Source organism: Clarias gariepinus, chromosome 21 (genome assembly GCF_024256425.1).
Source record: "Clarias gariepinus isolate MV-2021 ecotype Netherlands chromosome 21, CGAR_prim_01v2, whole genome shotgun sequence".
Classification (NCBI taxonomy): Eukaryota; Metazoa; Chordata; class Actinopteri; order Siluriformes; family Clariidae; genus Clarias; species Clarias gariepinus.
The window spans coordinates 2604944-2623381 of record NC_071120.1 but is presented as its reverse complement, the minus strand read 5'-3'; the positions used below and the strand labels follow the sequence as shown (position 1 = coordinate 2623381).

The 18438-nt window shown below is 42.3% G+C and overlaps 1 protein-coding gene across 2 annotated transcripts in view; it reads left to right on the top strand.

The window, feature by feature from the left end:
• LOC128509176 (class I histocompatibility antigen, F10 alpha chain-like) overlaps positions 1-13422 on the top strand; it is a 55988-nt gene extending 42566 nt beyond the window's left edge. Inside the window, exons 4-8 of one of the 2 annotated variants that reach the window (XM_053480796.1) lie at positions 9360-9644; positions 9727-9843; positions 9982-10014; positions 11697-11749; positions 12600-13422. In XM_053480796.1, the coding sequence (XP_053336771.1) occupies positions 9360-9644; positions 9727-9843; positions 9982-10014; positions 11697-11743 (482 nt within the window). In that variant the 3' untranslated portion in view covers positions 11744-11749; positions 12600-13422. The other variant, XM_053480795.1, reaches the window with a different exon arrangement.
• The last annotated feature ends 5016 nt before the right edge of the window (positions 13423-18438 follow it).

Sequence of the window (18438 nt, the reverse complement as noted above, 5' to 3'; positions counted from 1 at the left end):
TCTCGTCTGGATTATTTTTTAGTCAGCAGCTCACTGCTGAGTGACATTTCAGACACAGAAATACACACCATAGCTGTCAGCGACCATGCTCCTGTATCTTTAACTTTAAAAAACAAGAAGGACACTCCACCATGTAAAAACTGGAGATTTAATACATCATTGCTTAAAGATGAAGATTTTATTAATTATTTTAAGAAAGAATGGGCTTTATATCTAGACTATAACGACCAGCCTGGAACTTCAGCATCTGTTCTCTGGGAAGCAGGCAAAGCTGTGATGAGAGGTAGAATAATCTCATTCTCATCACATAAAAAGAAAAGAGAAAATAAATATATTCAGGAATTAGAAGAAACAATCAAATCTCTAGAAGAAGCTTATGTATCCTCTCAAGAGAAGGAAATATTGAAGAAAATATGTAAAGCAAAACTAGAATTAAATGAAATTATTGATAAAAATACTCAGTTCTTAGCACAAAGACTCCGCTGGCAAAACCTTGAATATGGTAACAAATCTGGTAAATTCCTAGCTAACCAGTTAAAAATAAATAAAGAAAAAACAACTATATATGCTGTTAAAAACTCAACTGGGGACACAGTATATGACCCTGGAAGAATAAACAATACTTTCAGGGACTTTTATGAATCTCTTTATTCACCACAGATGAACCCGTCTAAAGAAGAAGTTGACCAGTTTCTTGATCATATAACTCTTCCGAAATTATCAGACAATCAAGCGATGGCATTGGATTCTCCACTGACATCAGATGAACTCCAGGAAGCCTTGAACAGTATGCCCAATAAAAAGGCTCCAGGTCCAGACGGATTCCCAGCAGAATTCTATAAAGAATTCTGGACAATTCTGGCACCAACATTCAACAGAATGTTGCAGGAATCTAAGGAAAATGGTAGACTCCCGCCAAATATGAATTCTGCTAACATTAGTCTCTTACTAAAACCAGGTAAAGACCCGGTACTGCCTAACAGCTACCGTCCAATATCCCTTATTAATGTTGACATTAAAATAATCTGCAAAGCGCTCTCAAAAAGAATAGAGAAGGTAACCCCTCTCATAATCCATCCAGACCAAACTGGTTTCATAAAAGGAAGGCACTCCTCAACAAATACGCACAGATTACTTAACCTGATAGACTATTCATGCAATAAAAACCTTCAAATTACAATATTGTCTTTAGATGCAGAAAAGGCTTTTGATAGGGTTAATTGGAATTTTTTATTTGCAACTTTACACAAATTTGGTTTTGGAAACTTCTTCATAAACTGGATAAAAATATTATATAATTCTCCAACAGCATGTGTCAGGACAAATGACCAATCATCCTCCAGCTTCCGTCTTAAGAGGGGCACCAGGCAGGGATGCCCTCTCTCCCCTTCACTTTTTGCAATTTTTATTGAACCACTAGCAGCAGCTATTAGACAGACTATAGCAATTAAAGGCATTAAATGCAAGAATATAGAACATAAAGTTAGTCTTTACGCAGATGACTTTTTCTCCAGCATTCACAAACCACTCTCTCTGAGGTAATTACATTAATAAACTCTTTCTCAAGAATCTCCGATTATTCAATAAACTGGTTAAAATCTACTGTTCTTCCGATTAACTGCTCCTTTCAGTCCTCCTCCTCCACTCCACTACAATCTGGAAATATTAAGTATTTAGGTATTAATGTCTCACCTAGGCTGTCAGATTTAACAAAATTAAACCACATCCCACTTTCAAAGACGATAGAAGATGATCTAACCAGATGGAAGTCTCTACCCATATCACTCATGGGAAGGGTAGCTTCAATAAAAATGATGGTTTTGCCAAGAATTAATTACCTATTTGCAATGATCCCAAGCAAACCGTCAACTGACTGGTTTAGATCTCTAGACTCCTCCATCTCTAAATTCCTTTGAAAAGGTAAACCCCCGCGTATTAGCTTAAAAACACTACAAAAGACCAAGGACAAAGGAGGACTAGATCTGCCGAACTTTCACCACTATTTCTTAGCCAACAGGCTTCAACACATATCAGGGTGGTTAAAACACACCCTCTTAGATGAGCCTTGGCTAGATGTAGAACAGGCACTATGCAATAATATAGAGATTTCAGATCTACCATTCATTAGCCCGATCATCAAACGACATGTTTGCTTCAAAAGCATCAGTATCAGCTCCTCTCTGACAGCATGGTGGGAGTTTCTTAAAATGACTGAGTCTTCACTAATCCCATGCAAACGCACTCCCATATGGAACAACCCTGACATAGTACAAAACAATAATATGATAAACTTCATGGACTGGAGTGGTAAAGGTATTAAATACTTGGAACATATATTCGAAGGGACAGATTTTATTCCTTTTGATATATTGGTCAATCAATATGGGATTAACAAGAACAGATTTTTAGAAGATCAACAAGTTAAATCTATAGTAAAAAAGAAATTTAATTCCGGTCGTATCAAATTACAAATACCACCAAGAGTGGCAGAATTCCTTAATCTCAGGACCCCCAAATTATTATCTAATATATACAGGACACTATCCAAAATAGATGAATCAGTATTGATTCCTATTGCAAAATGGGAGGCAGATCTATCAGTCAGCTGGGACCATAATTTCTGGTCTCAGATATGTTTAAAACCTTTTGAACTGATTAGAAATCCCAGTTTACAATTAATACAATACAAAATTCTGCATAGAGTGCACTAAACAGGTAATCGGATGTTCCGGATGGGTCTTACAGCTTCTAACAACTGCTCACACTGTCAAAACAACACACCTGACAATTACATACATGCTCTATGGTTCTGTCCACCTGTTCAGAAATTCTGGTATGAGATTTGTAAAGACTTATCAAAGTGTCTTAAATGTTCCATTCTAGCCTCTCCTTCAGTTTGCTTGTTGGGTGACCTAGAGGGTGTCACTACAGAGGTCAACACAATCCACATGGCTTTCACCGCCTTATGCATTGCTAAGAAGACTGTCCTCATGAACTGGAAAAATAGAAATAATCTTAACCAATAATAATAATATCAACCAATATAGAGATCGTTTGTTAGACTATATTAGTCTTGACACGGCGTCTGCTGCCACATTAGATCAATCTCTCTGGGTTCCTTTGATCGGCTCCATTACCTAGTGCGGCTGGGGGCCGCAGTTCTGTCCGGTTTTGGTTCTGGTTGCTGATGCGGCGGGGGGCATGCTGGCCTGTGCCGTCTAGGTGTTCTCGGGGGGTGGGTTTCTTGGGGGGTCCGGTGCTGGGGCTGCGGTCCTGGCCTGGATGGGGCGCGGGTGGCTCCTGGGCGGTGTTTTTTTCTTCTTTTTTTTCTACCGGCCGCACGCGGCGCTGCTGGGGAGGCCCGTGTCGGCGGACGTAGGTTGCCGGCCTGGCGGCCGTACCGCTCCGAGGTAGGTCCGGGGGGGGTTTGGGGTCCTGGGGGCGCTCTGCCTCTGGGCTGGGGTTCCGGCTGGGCCTGGGGGGCGTGGGTCCTGGCTGGTGTGCTGCCGGGATGTGGGTTGGTGCTTGCCCTGGTGCCCGGCCCTGGAGGCCTCTTCAGCTGGTGGGTGTGTTTATACCATCTGCGAGTATCCTCTCTGCAGGGGGGGTCCATTACAGGAGGAGGACGGGCCTAACTTGGGTGTCTATTGTTCTATGTAATCTGGGAGTCGACTGAATGTGGGGGTGGGAGTAGTTTTTTTTTTTTCCTTCTTCTTCCCCTCTGTTGTGGGGCCTGGTGGGCTGCCCCGGGCTCTGCGGTGGCCGGTGGGGACGCTGCCATGGGCCCTGGTTTGGATGGGCCCGGGCCCCTGGCCCTGGGTGGATTTTTGAGCAACGGGGGTGCCTATGGGGGTCAGTAGGGGAGCTGGTCCCAAAAGGGGGGTACTTATCCCCTCTGATTATTTCCTCCCCATCTCCGATGCTTCCCTCTTCCGCTCCATCACAACACCATACAGGTAGGGCTTTGGGGTGCGGGGGTGTTGCTGGGATGCAGGGGAGGTTTTCCTCCCCTGTCTCCTTGTGACCACCTGCATCTCAATTTTATATCACATCTTAGACACTCTCATTACTTACTGTCATGTTACACATACATATAGGGCCTTGGGGGTGGGCACACTGAATGGCGTCCAGAGGGCGGGCTGTTTAATCAGCCTTACCTCTGGTGCCAGTGCCCACTTCCCAATTTTAAGTGGCACGTAGACATTTAGGGTTCTTGGGAGGGGCAGAGCTGACACGAGCTGCCGGAGGGTGGTTAGTGCCTTGCCCCTCCCTTGTTTTAAAGCACTTTAGAACAACACACATCAACACTACATTAGAGCAGGAGGAGCGAAGCGGGGGTCTTCTTTTTTTCCACACCCCCGTTCTCTATCCGTGGTCCAGGGCCGGGGGCTGAGAGGAGGAGCTGGCCGTTCGGTCGGGGTCTGGGCTGGTGGTCCTTTCCGCTGCTGCGGGGACCGGAGCTGCTTTTCCGCTGCTGCGGGGTCTTTCTGTACCCACGGCAGAGGGAAGTGGGTATATGGGGAGTGTGAGTGTGTATACTGTCTATTTTTGTGTGTCTACATGTGTGAGTGTGTGAATATTTGTTTGTATGAGGGTGGGAAGGTATGTTTGTGTATGTGTGTGCCTGGCTGTCTACGTTTAGGTGTCAGGTCAGGTCCTAGACTCCACCTCTCTCAACATCCCAGGCCCCCCCTGCTCTGCCACCACACCCAGCTGTGGGGTGCCCCCAGCCGCTGGTGGGTTGTTGGTTTCTCGCTCCGGGGCGGGGCGCTCGGGTGTGCGCTGGCTCACTCGCGGCGGTCGCTGGGCGGGATCTGGCTCTCCTGGCTTGGCTGGGCACCGGCTGGGGGATGGAGGGGCCCTGGGATCTCTGGACCCAGGGACCGGACTGCCTCTGTCGCCACGGCCCCCTGGGGCGTCTGCACTGGGGCTGTTAGATGACCCCCCTCTGGGCTCTCCGCTGCCCCTTTCGGGGTGGGGGGGCTGTCCCTGCGGTGGTTCTCCTGAGACTCCTGTGCTCTGGGGGGCCTCTGGATGTCTGGGACCCGTGTCTCTGCCGTGTCTGCTCCATGCCTTGCGGGACGGGACTGTGGTTCCCCACACACACTATTAAACATTTACATGGAGGAACCTTATGAACACAAGCGCGCTCACACACACAGGTGTGCACACAAACGTTCACACTGGTGTACAAACAGGTGCTCACACACACACTGTCTTTGCGGTTGCTTCAAAACAAAATGTTTATTTCAAAATATTTTATTATGTTCGCGGCTCAACAGGTTTTAGGTTTTATGATTTACTGCGAATCATACAGATGTTGGTTGTGGCTGCAATTTCTCTGCTGTTGTGTCTTCTGTTGTTTTCTCTCTTTTTCTTCAGCAGGTACGGAAACAGATTCTGGCTATATTCTCTCCACCACCCCCTCCCACCCCACACCCCTTCCCCCCTTTTTTTTTCTCCTTTCCTTTTTTTTTTTTTTTTTTCCCTTAAATGTTTTTGTTTATTTTTTATTTTATTTATTTTTTTTTACTCTCTCTTCTCTTTTTTTTGGTCCCCTGGTCTTGTCTGTCATAATATGGTAAAACAAACAAACAAACAAGAAAAAATAATAATAATAATTAAAAAAATGGCTGTGAATGATACACTCTGTTATGTGTTATCTGTGATACTGACAGGCCGGGAAAAAAAAAAAAAAAAAAAAAAGTCCACTACCGGAACCATTAACACCTTTTCTGATGAAGCTCTGGCTCAGGTAAAGGACTGTTTTGCTCTCACAGAGTGGAGTGTATTCAAACATGACAACCTAGAGACTCCTACAGTTGCAGTGTTGGGTTACATCACGCATTGCATGGACACTGTCACCATGAAAAAGCGGGTTCGGGTCTACCCCAACCGCAAAATGACGAGTAAGGTTTAGGCATTGTTAAAGGCACGTCACTCTGCATATAAATCTGAGAACCAGGATATATACCGCAGAGCAAGAGCAGACCTCAAAAAAGGCATCAGAGAAGCAAAACTGAACTATTCAACTAAGCTATCTGGCCTAAAATATATTACCAATTACAAAGGTGGCAGGACAAATACAGGTAACATGGACATTTTATTATCAGATGAATTAAACCACTTCTTTGCCCGCTTTGAGAGAACTGTAGATACCCCTACCACGGGCACTGCCTTGCCCATAGCCTCCTTAGCCTGAGCTCAGACCATACACATGAACATCAGGTTTGCAATGTGTTTAGAGCAGTAAATCAGAGGAAAGCTGCTGGCCCTGACGGAATACCTGGGAGTGTACTCAAAGCCTGTGCTGACCAGCTGTCCTCTGTGTTCACCAGACTTTTCAACCTCTCCCTGTCACACGCCACTGTCCCTCACTGCCTAAAATCTGCAATAATAGTCCCAGTCCCCAAGTCTAACACCATCAATGGCCTTAATGACTATAGACCCATTGCACTGACACCCGTGTTCGCAAAGTGCTTTGAGAAGCTGTTCCTAAAGCACATAAAGGACTGCCTCCCACCCAGCATTGACCCCCACCAGTTTGCCTATAAGGCATACAGGTCCACCAAGGATGCAATTTCCACTGCCCTCCACTCTGCACTGCATCACCTGAAGGACTATGGGACTTCAGTAAGTATGCTCTTCAAAGACTTTACGCTTGATGCACGGCAGCCGACAAGAAGAGATTCCAGAGGGTCACCAGAACAGCAGAGAAGGTGATTTGCTGTCCTCTCCCCTCACTGGACTCCATTGCCAGCTCTAGATGTCTTTCCAGAGCCAGGGCGATTATAGAAGACCACCTCCATCCTAACCACCACCACCTATTTAACATCCTGCCCTCTGGAAAAAAGGTTCAGATCCATCAGGTGCACAACCAACAGACAAAAAAAATAGTTTCTACCCGTGAGCTGTCAGAACTCTTAATGCACCAGAACACTGACACCACTCCTTCAATCTTCAATCTTCCTCTACAAACGATGGTGACCGTGAGTGTATGCATGAGTGCGTGAGTGTGCATGAGTGTGCGCGAGTGCGCGTAAGTAGACTTCTACCACGACGTTATGCATTGCCGCTACTATTTATGTGCAACATGTTGAGTGTGAGTGTGAGTGTGCTCATTAGCAGACTTTTCCCATGCCGTTATTTCATTCCTGCTACTATTTATGTGCAATATGTTGGTAGAGGAGGTAGAACAACTGGTACAGTGGTGTAGGGGAAATAACCTCTGCATCAATGTACAAAAGACCAAAGAGATGGTGGTGGACTTCAGAAAGGACAAGCTAACTCCTCTCCCCCTACACATTGATGGAGCAGCTGTGGAAGTGGTCTCCAGCTTTAAGTACAGGTCCTTCTAAAAAAATTAGCATATTGTGATAAAGTTCATTATTTTCTGTAATGTACTGATAAACATTAGACTTTCATATATTTTAGATTCATTACACACAACTGAAGTAGTTCAAGCCTTTTAATTATTTTAATATTGATGATTTTGGCATACAGCTCATGAAAACCCAAAATTCTCAAAAAATTAGCATATCATAAAAAGGTTCTCTAAACGAGCTATTAACCTAATTATCTGAATCAACTAATTAACTCTAAACACCTGCAAAAGATTCCTGAGGCTTTTAAAAACTCCCATCCTGGTTCATTATTTAAAACCGCAATTATGGATAAGACTGCCGACCTGACTGCTGTCCAGAAGGCCATCATTGACACCCTCAAGCAAGAGGGTAAGACACAGAAAGAAATTTCTGAATGAATAGGCTGTTCCCAGAGTGCTGTATCAAGGCACCTCAGTGGGAAGTCTGCGGGAAGGAAAAAGTGTGGCAGAAAACGCTGCACAACGAGAAGAGGTGACCAGACCCTGAGGAAGATTGTGGAGAAGGACCGATTCCAGACCTTGGGGGACCTGCGGAAGCAGTGGACTGAGTCTGGAGTAGAAACATCCAGAGCCACCGTGTACAGGCGTGTGCAGGAAATGGGCTACAGGTGCCGCATTCCCCAGGTCAAGCCACTTCTGAACCAGAAACAGTGGCAGAGGCGCCTGACCTGGGCTACAGAGAAGCAGCACTGGACTGTTGCTCAGTGGTCCAAAATCCTTTTTTCGGATGAAAGCAAATTTTGCATGTCGTTCGGAAATCAAGGTGCCAGAGTCTGGAGGAAGACTGGGGAGAGATTTCATTTTACAGCACGACCTGGCACCTGCTCACAGTGCCAAAACCACTGGTAAATGGTTTACTGACCATGGTATTACTGTGATCAATTGGCCTGCCAACTCTCCTGACCTGAACCCCATAGAGAATCTGTGGGATATTAAAAAGGCCCACCAGCGCCTCTACTTCCTCAGGAAGCTAAAACGAGCTGAAGCCTGGTTCTGAAGAGTTTCTATCGAGGAGCGGTTAAAAGCATCATCAGCTCCTATATCACTGTGTGGCATGGCAATAGCACCGTAGCTGAGAGGAAAGCCCTGCAGAGAGTAGTTAAGGCTGCACAGAGGACAGTGGGTAGCAGGCTCCCCTCTATCACCGAATGGTACACTGCAAGATGCAGAGGAAGAGCCCTCCGCATTATTAAGGACTCCATCCACCCTGCACATGCTCTATTTCAACCTCTTCCCTCGGGCAGAAGGCTGAGGAGCCTTCAGTGCAAGACCACCAGGCTCAAAAACAGCTTTAACCCTGAAGCAATTAGACTGCTGAACTCTAGCCGTGCTCTGTAGGTCCTCTCCCATTAAACACAATCAAACTTTTAGTGTAATATATAACTCTATGGTGCAATACATATATATAACCCTATAAGTCGAATAAACAACGTGTGCAATCCAACCTCTGAAAATGTGCAATACACTATGTATAGTTTATGTATAATTTCCTGCATAATATATCTCTGACTGCTCTTATTTATATTCATGTATATACATATTTACACCCTCATATTTATACTACTATGCTATCTCTGTGGCTTAAACGAGACCTGGGTCCAAATTTCGTACCAGAACATGGAAGTGTGCTGGTATGACAATAAAGCTCTTTGAATCCTTTAATCCTTGAGATGTGCAATTACCATTCTACCTAATAGTTTTAATTATTCTAAACTACCCTTTATTGTATTTATGATGCCCTTGTACACATTCCCACGTGCATATAATGTTTCTAATATTGTTTCTATTTATTGTACTGTCACTTGTCACTTTTTCTTGCACCTTTGTGGCCTGGCTGGCTAATTTTGTTGTTCAGGCACCTGTACAATGACAATAAAAAAGTCCAATCTAACAGAATGTACCTTTGTGTTGAAACACCTTCCCTCATATTATTAATGAATATACTAAAAATTTCTGTCCCTCTGTGTCTCTGCAGTTCGTCCTGAGGTGTCAGTGTTCCAGAAGCACTCGTCTTCTCCAGAGGTGGTGTGTCACGCTACAGGGTTCCTACCCAAAGCAGTAATGATCACCTGGCAGAAGGACGGAGAGGACGTGCATGAGGACGTGGAGCTCAGAGAGACTTTACATAACCAGGATGGAAGCTTCCAGAAGAGAAGCATTCTGAAAGTCCCAGCTGAGGAGCTGCAGAAACACAACTACACCTGCGTGGTTCAGCACAGCAGCTTGGGGGATGAGAGAATAGTGAAAGAAGTACCAAAAGGTCCTAATAAACTAGAGCTGTAGAGAGTAAAAGCTGATTTCTTGCTGCAGCAGATAATAAAGACTCTGTGCTGATTTAACAGGTGGAGGATCGATTGGTGTCATCATTGGTGTAATTGCGGCTCTCGTCTCTCTTGCTGCTCTCGCCGGTTGTGTTGGTTTTCTCGTCTGGAGGAACTCGTCTGGTGAGAGGAATAAAGGCAAGTTTTACAACAACAGATTTAGAGACGTGGATTTTCCAGCAGTCACTAATCTGATATAGTTGTGTTTAAAATTTTATAAATTTTTATACATGATAAGTAATTCAGTAATAACTCATTAATTCATCTCTGTTTCAGCCTTTGAACCACTTCCACAAAACTCCTCACCATGTAAGTGTCCTTTAGAAAAATTTAAACTAAACTGTAACTCCAGAGACTCGGGTGAGGGTTTGGGATCCACATGCAGGAGGATTTTAATTAAACATAACAGAATCCATGAGACAGTGCTGATACATTTAAATACACCTGGCTGATAACTTTTATTTTTTATTGGGGTGATTATTTCATTGGATTCTTGTTAAATTATACTGCTGAAGTTTATATTATGTTCAAAATATTGTACAGTATTGTTTAAAGTTTATATAATAAATATTATAGAAAGAACAATGCACAATTTTACTATCAAGTAACATATTATTTAACTTTTTATGTAGATTAGCTTTATATTTAGGCATTTGGCAGACGCTCTTATCCAGAGCGACTTACAATTTTATCCCATTACACATCTGAGCAGTTGAGGGTTAAGGGCCTTGCTCAAGGGCCCAACAGTGGCAACTCGGTGGTTGTGGGGTTTGAACCCGGGATCTTTTGAACCGTAGTCCAATGCCTTAACCTCTGAGCTACACCTGGTTCCAAGCATCAGCTTGTTGCATGTCAGAAACACAATAATATTAGCAAACTCAATAAAAAGACAAAACCTTTCTGCAGTTTATTGCTGGATAATGTGTTATTCCAGGGTAAACTATATACATTAAGGAATAGAGCCAGGGGAACATGCCTGTGTCTTCTCTATATTCCTGTATCATGGTGTTCCTCAGGAAGGTATTGATCCTCTATAAAGTTGAGAAGCACCTCTCTAATTCTGCTGTTGTCATGGATGTGGTGATGAAAATCTTGAGAAGATTCACTGTCTCACTGAACATGCCCTGAATGTTCTTTCCATGAGAAACTGCATCAGAGTGCACCACCGCATCACCGCAAGCCATCATGAGGAAGACTTCAAATGTGATTTCCATGCCTGAATCAGGGAACTTTACCTGGTGCTCTGGAAGCAAATACCCATAAAGCATCGTTACCAGGGATTTTAAATCACTTCATGCTTCTGTCTCCTGACAATCTTTATGGAGATGCTCATTTTCTGTTCCAGCAGGACCACCTGCCCCCAGCACCAAAACTACCACTAACTGGTTTGCTGATGATTATTTACTGTACTTGATTGGCCAGCCAACCCACCTGACCTGAACCCTATAGAGAATCTATGAGCTATTGTTTAGAGGAAGGTGAGAAACACCTGAGCCAACAATAGAGATGAGCCAAAGGCTGCTATCAAAGCAACCTGGTCTTCAGTACCACCTCAGCAGAGCCAGTGGCTGATCACCTCCAAGTCATGCAGCACTGATGCAGTAATTCATGATAAAAAAAAAAGCCCTGACCAGTGCATAAATATACATTCATTTCAGCGGATGTTTGTTTTATAACCCGTCATTATTAAAATTAAAACAAAAATGACTTGAAATATTTGCTTTACATGTAATGAATCTAGAATATAAGAGTCAATTTTGTTAAAATATTGTTGCACAAAATCGTGAAATAGTTTTGTTTTAAAAATTTTCCACCAGGGAGGACTGAGTCTTTGCAAATGTAGAGATGATGTGACAGTTGGTACTTGGGGAGGGCGCCTCTGCTGGTGTAAAGGTGTCACAACAGTTGATGTGTCAAATATTTACAGTCTAAGGAATTTTTGTTTATTCTAAAATGTAACTATGAATGTTTTTTTTTTGTATATTTTACAGCCACTGATGATGATTCTTCCTCCAACAACTCCAACAACAAAGTGTGACTGTGTGTCTTCCTGCTGAACTGAGAGAGTAAGACATGATGGAGTTTACAGTCTAATATGGAATAAACATCTGTGTGTGGAGAGAAAATCTAACAGAAAAGTAACATTCAGTCTCAGCTCAGAGCTCATCCTGTTTCTGTCTGTCTGTTTTTATAGGAGACACGAGGAGAGGGGATGAGGAACACACACACACACACACACACACACACACGAACACACACACACACACACACACACACACACACACACACACACACACACACACACACACACACTCTCTCTCTATTCCAGTGTGTAATCCTAGTGTATGATTCGATTATGGATCTGTTGTTATTGCTGTAAAATTGAATTATTAGGGATTGTTAGTGTTTTTTGTTAGAGGATTTAGTTTTTACACTTTGCAAATAGTAGGTTTTTCTATGTACTTGAGTTTAATGTGTTTCAGGAGTGTGTATGAGCTTCTTTACTCTGTACATAATGTATATCACATGATTTCCTGTAGAGTTTAATGGAGATGATGAGGTCACACACATTACTGATCTTTAACACAGTGAGATTGTCCTCAGTATCAGTGTGTGTGTGTGTGTGTGTGTGTGTGTGTGTGTGTGGAGCTGATCTGTGTGTCTCAAACAGAACCTGGGTTCTTCCGGATGTGTGATGTGATGACTGAAGTGTAAACACAAATCAACTGAACCACAAACCACTGATCACATTATTTATTATTTAACTCAGTTTAAAGCTAAAACAATCCATTAAACACCTGTTCACATCTGTACGACCCAAATCTCTCCCACAATGCATCTGTTCTGTCAGTGTAACAATCTGAATGAAGAATAAAGTGGATTTTTTTTTAAGTCTGTGCTCTGAGTTTTATTTTATATCTCTGTTCTTTAAAGCACATGATCTCAGGATCAGTTCTACACTTACTCTCATCTTCTCTACACGTAATACAACTAGTGGTTACTTTGATATATTAGTGGAAATGCTGTTTCTAACTAACCAGTAATTTATTCTATGAATCTATTTGGTTTAATCCATGATAACTGTTGTTTATTGCTATTCCTATTTCTCCAAACATTTATTAAAGATCAGAATATTGCCATTATTGTGTTGGTCATTATACAACATTTTACTTGGGAATCGATTCAACCAATCATCTGTCAGCATATTAAAATCCCCATCTATTATTACATTCTCTGTTGGGTGGAGATGTTTATGGTCCAGAATAGTTTCTTATAAATGTGCAAATATTGAGTATTGTTATTATATCTGTATATGTTAGCAAGAATTACAAAGAAGACCTGTCAATATTCATAACCATAATTATCCAGTGACCAACCATCAGATTGAACTGTTATCATTTAGATTAGTGACTAACAGGCCTAAAGGCAGACGTCATTGACTGATTTTCTTTAGAATTTTTCTTTGCAGCATTTGAGTGCAAAAATCAACACTAACTTAAAGAGAACCAGGAACTGTGATACTGAGGAGATAAAACATGGACTGTGTGTTTGTTTCCTTTTGAGATGGGGCTAAAGGACGGACCTACATATTAAATTCTGTAATAACAAAATAAATAGTATATAATGTTTGTATTTATGTGTGCGGCCATTAAACTGGAGAACTACAGTGTTGTTCTTCTGGATGTGTCATTGTAAATACGCCCCCCTGTCACAGTACACACTCGTGTTCAGAATTACTGCTTTTACATCATCTCATAATGGAACTCAGTAAATGACCTCAAATGAACATGATGACATAAATGAACATTCTTCTGGTCTGGTTGTGTCTCAGGTTTGTTATAAAAATGACTTGGGTAGATTACATATACACCACATCTTTAATGTTAACGCTCTTCGCTTCATTTTCTCCGCTAGTAAAACTAGAAATGCAAAAGAAGAAAAGTCATATATAATAAAAGATGCAGCTAAAGATAAAGTTTAATGCAAAATGCAAAGATGAATGGCATCACTAATAATTAGTAGTAAATAAGGGTATTAGCAAAATACATTTATCTTCTGAAGGTAACTTTAACACTATTATTTATTAACGTTCGCAATTTGACTGTGTAGACTCTGAGCTTTAGTGGGTGTGTCCCAGTGTTGCCAGATGTATAATAGTTATCGTATTTGTATGATATTCACACACCGTGACTTGTTCTGTGTTGGTTGAGTTACTTATTTATTTCAGATTCCATCCATGCTAACATTGTACTCAATGACTGATGCACAGAGACACCAAAACATTCAAGTCTACACCTTCTCCATCACACCAGAGCCGTAACTGAGCAGATTATACAGTACCAAACTATCAGGCATAAGCTTTGTACCTTTTACGCTGGTGTTATTTGTTACATTTCATTTAAGCTCACTTCAGGAAATATTCTGCTCGGTTATTTGTCTTTTATAAGAATCAATTTTCCTTCTACACCTCAGTCCACACTGTTATACGGGTGTCATGTAGTTCTACCTGCTGTAAATCAACACCAGTGACCGTGACACCAGTTATTTTTCCTTGCCACTGTCACCGTATGCGCAGCACGTAATGAGCGTATACCTATCGATAACGAGTGGACAGTCTGACTTAACCAGATATCAGTTAGCCAATGCGCGCACTAAGGGAAAAAATAAAACATCTGCATTTTAATGTGCATGCCCACCTCTCCGTTAGCCACATAGCTAAAAACAACAACCACACACCTTCTGTCTACGCGCACACCGTAACGGCGGTCCTAGTCGTGACGTATACCAGGTAAGATAAAATCCAGCCTTAAGTACTATCGGGAACCAGTCTGATAGGCTATTGTGGGTGACAAATCACCTACCTGTGAGCCAATGAGAAGAAGACCCCACTGCCCACATTGCCACATTTATTTTTGTATTTCTTCTCGCACACTCTCTGCACTGGGGTAACATCAGAAACTGTTTTTTGGTCAGGTAGATGGAGAGCAGTTTGTGTACTATGACAGTAAGATCATAGAGACGATCCTGAAGTCAGAGTGGATACAGAAGGTCACTGCTGACGATCCGGAGTTCTGGAACAGGGGGACACAGGACATGCAGAGGGATCAGGAGACCTTCAGAGCCAACGTGGTTACACTGATGCAGCGCTTTAACCAAACTAAACAAACACACACACACACACACACACACACACACACACACACACACACACACACACACACACACACACGCATTACAGTCACTGTTGTTCTGTTGCTGTTTGGATTTCCTGTTTGTTGTTTATGAGGTTTAAGCTTCACTTCATTAAGGAACAGTCTACACTTGCCTCCTGCCTTAACTCACCAGGTCATGGGTGGCCAAGACTCACAAATAACACATGGGGAGTGACGGCTGTCCACGTAGTCTGATGTAATAGAAGAGCTAGTGTAGATCAAACTGAGGTAAAGGTTAATGCTGATTACATCAGGGAGACCAGAGGGGCACTTCAATAACATATAGATGCTTAACATCTTTTTACAAATAAATCTTGTTTCTTTAATATAACAGAAAATCATGAAAAATGATGTTTGGTGTTTATTGATGTTGTTTATTGATGACCTCACTGCTGATAAAAGTATCAGGATGTATTCTGAAGTGTAAAGGGCAGAACTGATGTCATATTGCAGACGAATAATAATCCAAAACATACAGTGAAAGCGACTCGAGGCAATGAAATGAAATATTCTTTACTGGCCAATTTACAGTTTTTGCCAGTTGCTTGAACACTATAAACTTATGCTTAGACTAAAGTAACACAACTTGAAGCTTTTGTTACCATACCCTAAACAAAAGCGCTGCTTTGCACTCTAGTTGCAATTATGCAACACACTTACTCCTTTATGCAACACACATGGTCCTGCATACTAAACTCTATTTCATACATAAGACACTTCGTTCAAAAATGAAATCTCAGGGTGCCATTTGGAAAACACATGTATCCAAAATACAAAACACATCGGGTAATTGCAACCACTCAAATACACACCTGAAGGCACTTACTTGCAAAACTGAACACCAATTAGCCAACTACAAAAAGCCCTCAGTTTAGCCATTTCAAGAACTTTGCAAGCATGGATGAAGGGAGAGGAAGAGGAGGAGGAGGAGGAGGAGGAGGAGGAGGTCGAGGTCGAAGTCGAAGTCGAAGAGGCCATGCACGGACCCATATTTCTGATGATATAAGAGCAACTTTGGTGGACCATGTCATCAACCATGGAGTGACTATGAGGGAAGCTGGGCAGAGAGTCCACAAACATCTAAGTCGCTTCACAGTGGCATCTGTAATAAGAACATTCCGACTAGAATACAGGTATGTCTTCACCTCTCTACCTTCTACTCTACTCAGATGGTTTTTATAGCACTCTTCTACAGTATATCACATTACCATATCAAGTGTACAGGGTATTGCAGGGTGCTAATGCTCCTTTTGCAGCCCAAGTGGTAGTTTTTGTGAAACATACCATGATTACTTATATTCTTATATACTTATATATATGATTACTTATACTCGAAGACCTTCTGGGGGAGGAAGCCAACGCCTGTTCACACCACAGCAGGAACTTGCCATGGTGGACCTAGTGAGGGCAGACAATGCCATCCGTCTCCACCAGCTATGAAAGAAAATACTTGGAGACAGGCAAGTGTTGAACAACATAAACCATGTAAGCATCACCACCATCAAACGCATCCTGGGAAAACACAGCATCACCATGAAGCAGCTCTACAGAGTCCCATTTGAGAGGAACAGTGACGGGGTCAAAGGACTTCGAGCTGAATATGTACGAGTAAGTGTAACTGTCCTTTACATTTACAATACAGTATTGGTGAAATCCAGTAGCAGCTGAATATGTACCATATCAGTACCACATGGATCCATTCTGAGAGCTACACAGGTACCTGTGTGATGGGGTGAGGGTTCTGTATGTGTAGCACTGTAGTACAGTAATATGTTCTCTTTTTTTACAGAGAATCTTGGCCATGGATGGAGCTGCACAGCCTCATGAATTCATTTACATTGATGAAGCTGGATTCGACCTGTGCAAAACAAGATGACGGGGTCGTAATGTAATTGGCCAAAGGGCAATTGTGCACGTCCCAGGGCAGCACAGGGGAAGTATCACATTGTGTGCTGCCATAAGCCTTCGAGGGCTTCTGCATCATCATGCAAAGCTAGGTCCATACAATAGCCAACATATACTCACATTTCTAGATGCTCTCCATAATATGGTTGTACAGAACAGACCAGATCAGCCCAGGTTTGTGGTGATACTGTATGGGATAATGTCAGTTTCCATCGGGCTGCTCTGGTCCAGGCCTGGTTCTCCTACCACAATCAATTTGAAGTGGTATACTTGCCCCCTTACTCACCATTTTTAAACCCTATAGAAGAATTTTTTTCGGCTTGGAGATGGCGTGTATGTGACCGCCAACCACATGCCCGCATGCCTCTTCTGCAGGAAATGGAACAGGCAACATTCAGGTGACAGCAATCCATGGATGGTTTCAACATGCAAGAGGATATTTTCCCCGGTGCCTAGCGGGAGAAGACATTGCTTGCGATGTCGATGAGGTCCTATGGCCAGACCCCAACAGAAGGCGGGATCCATGAGCCATGAGTCATGATTTTTTTGTGTTTACAGTATAGTGTTTTTTCTATTACTGTTTTTTTTTTTTTGCTTTATCTGAATTCATGGTACTGCAATGTACAGTGCTGCAATGTACAATATTGAGTAGGCCTATTTGCTTTTTTGGTTGTTTGAAAATGTGTCTCCTGAAAATATGCCTTCTGAATAAACAATGAAAATCAAAGACTGCAGTGTTTTATAAAAAGTAGACTAGTGTGTTCCCCCTGATCTGAAAGTGTTTGCATATGATGCAAGTTTGTTTCATTTTGTCAACAGAGTTACATTTTGACAAAGGAATGTTAGGTTTTGAGAGTAGAGTTTAGGTTTTGAGAGTAGAGTTTCAATTTGGCACAGATGTGAATGGTATATTTCCTAGTGTTGTGTCATGTTGTGTTTAGAGTTTTGGCACAATAAGCAAAGTTTTGCAAAATGTGTTCAAGCAACGGGCAAAAACTGTAACCACCTGATTTCAGCCCAATAAAGCATACTTTTCACCTACTAAAGACAAGACTAAAGACCAGCAGAAACTGAAGGTAAAGCATCTGGAGGGAAGAAACTCAGCATTTGCTCATGTCCATGGGTTCCAGACTTCCAGGCTGTAAAGGATTTCTTATGTTTTTTTTTCCTATTATTTATAATCCCACTTTAAAAAGTGTGTGTGTATGACAAGGACAGTAATACCTAAAAGGTTACTGCCACACTTTAGTCAAACCCCTTAAATTATAGTTGAAAGTCCTTCACCTTGCTCACATTTAGAGTGTTTCACTTTAAATTCAGTGTAGTGGTGTACAGAGGACAAATATCAACAAACCTATCATTGTTCCAGTATTTATGAACTTGGCTGTGAATGTAGAAATCTGACAGAGTGTTTTAAAGTTTATGTCGGTGTGTGTCTCTGCAGTTCCTCTTGAGGTGTCAGTGTTCCAGAAACACTCGTCTTCTCCAAAGGTGTTGTATCACGATTCAGGTTTCTTCCCCAAATATTTTGCATCTGTTTAAGTTGAACTGATAAATTTGATGAATAAAAAAAAAAACTGTTCCACCCAAATCCTGTAACTAAACCTTTATGATC